General features: G+C 37.0%; 1 protein-coding gene across 1 annotated transcript; it reads left to right on the forward strand.

Annotated features, from left to right (window-relative positions):
• LOC142446832 (olfactory receptor 51V1-like) lies at positions 1-942 on the forward strand. Its single transcript, XM_075548568.1, has one exon. It carries the CDS (start codon positions 4-6, stop codon positions 940-942), a length of 939 nt encoding a protein of 312 aa, XP_075404683.1. The 5' UTR covers positions 1-3.
• The last annotated feature ends 1,363 nt before the right edge of the window (positions 943-2,305 follow it).

Genomic DNA, 2,305 nt, shown 5'->3' on the forward strand with positions numbered 1-2,305 from the left:
TCTATGATCTCCATCTCTAACCTCAGTAATCCCAACTTTTTTCTGACTGGTTTTCCTGGCCTAGAAGTTGACTACATCTGGCTCGCCATCCCTTTCTCCTCCATCTATGCCATGGTGTTCCTGGGAAACTGCATGGTGCTTCATGTGATCAGAACTGAGCCGACTTTGCACGAGCCCATGTTTTACTTCTTGGCCATGTTGGCCCTGACTGACCTGTGCATGGGCTTGTCCACAGTGCCCACTGTGCTGGGAATTCTGTTGGGGCTCCTTCAAGAAATCAGCTTGGAGTTCTGCATTGCCCAGTCCTACTTCATCCATGGTCTATCCTTCATGGAGTCTTCTGTCCTTCTTGCTATGTCCTTTGACCGCTACATTGCGATTTGCAACCCCCTGCGCTATTCTTCTATCCTAACGAAGGACAAAATCATGAAAATTGGGATTGCTATTTTAGGTAGAAGTTCCTTACTCATACCTCCGGTCATAATTCGCCTGAAATTCTTAAACTATTGCCGCCCCCACATTCTTTCTCACTCGTTCTGTCTACATCAAGACTTAATTAGAATGGCTTGCTCAGACATTCGTTTCAACAGCATCTATGCTCTGTTTCTGGTAATCAGCACCCTCTTGTTGGATTCAGTTCTCATACTTATGTCCTACATCATGATCCTGCATGCGGTCTTAGCCATTGCATCCAGGGAAGAGAGGATCAAGTCCTTACAGACATGTGCATCTCACGTCTGTGCAGTTTTGGTTTTCTACATTCCGATTATTGGTCTGACTATGGTTCATCGCTTTGGGAAACACCTCTCACCTTTGGTTCACGTTCTCATGGGAAACATCTATATTATTTTTCCACCTTTGATGAACCCTATTATTTATAGTATCAAGACTCAGCAGATACGAAAGAGAATCCAGAAGTTGTTCTACTTGAAAGGTACTTAAATTCCCTGAGATAAATGTGACTAGATTTAAAATAATAGTTTGAGTCTAATTCAATGTGTAACTGTAAACAAGTTTAATAAAAGTTTAATATTTTAAATAGGTATTACATTTTATATATTATAAAATAGTTTCTAATTTCCTATAGTTTAATAAATCAGTTAATTGATTGAAATAATATTGTGATCCACATTAAGAATCAGAAAATATGTACTCATTGTGCAGAGAATCCTTGAGGTAAGCTTGCTAAAAATCTTATATGTTAACTATTTGCTAATGACAACTCTTGAACTAATTGTCAAAAGATAAATCATTTTAGTCATTTTCACTATTGTAGGTATTATTCTTATTTATTACTTAGCCATAATGAAGCAAGAAACTTACAAATATTGAGTTATTTGGATTATTTATGCAATTATAACAACAGCAAAGTGCATTCTTTCCCCAGGTTGAGCCTATAACATAAGAACTGGAGATGTACATCATTCGTAATTGCCAAAGTGATAAAAATTGAACATTTTGTGATTACCTATTTGACCCCCCCCAAATCAATGCAATTAGTAATTATTGTACGAAAATGTTTAGTGTGAACTGTAACTATTATCTGAATTCTCTCGTTCAAAATCTATGTACTCGCTTTAGAAACAAAAAAAAATTCTAGATATTATTAGTGTGATAGATTTTATGTCAACTTCTGTGGGTTAACATTCTTTCATGATATGACCTAACTGAAACAACCAAACAGTTGTGGAAGACTGGATCTCCTCAATCTGATCACACCCTTGGTGCGATTAGGGAGGTTTCATTCAGGATAGAGCCTGCTCTCAGTCTAAATTGACAGTGTATTGAACCTAGTCCCCTCCTACTGTTTGATTTTCGTCCTGCATCTGGCTCACCCTCCTATGTTTATATCACCAGCTGATGTCAAAAGCCATCAGCAGACTTTTGACCTAGGATGCACTCAGCCGATCTCAAATTCTATCAATCAGCTCTGCATCCATCAGTCTATGGTTTACCTGCTTCATCTTTCTTTTTTCTCCGCATTGGGCCTTGTAGCTACAAGAACCAGGAGATGTTTTCAGCTTATATCTGACCCCTGGAAATAAAATGAATTTTTCAAAACAAATTTGAAACACATTTCATATTCTAAAGTTTTGCTGATATCGCAATCACAGTCAACTCTACTCTTCTAATTGGATATTCAGAATTATTTATCCTATCACCTACGTTTCATAACATATTTTTCAATGAACACTCTTGGTTTAAACGAAACATGAAATAAAGATAAGATGCTTAGTTACAAGGGAGACAAGCTGACATGTAGCAAATATATATATTTACAAGTAAATAGCTTTTAAATTGCAAT

The sequence above is a fragment of the Tenrec ecaudatus genome, chromosome 4 (genome assembly GCF_050624435.1).
Source record: "Tenrec ecaudatus isolate mTenEca1 chromosome 4, mTenEca1.hap1, whole genome shotgun sequence".
Lineage (NCBI taxonomy): Eukaryota > Metazoa > Chordata > Mammalia > Afrosoricida > Tenrecidae > Tenrec > Tenrec ecaudatus.

Excerpts from the sequence above, each read along its gene's own strand:
- LOC142446832 (XM_075548568.1), top strand. The coding sequence starts at position 4 with ATGATCTCCATCTCTAACCTCAGTAATCCCAACTTTTTTCTGACTGGT.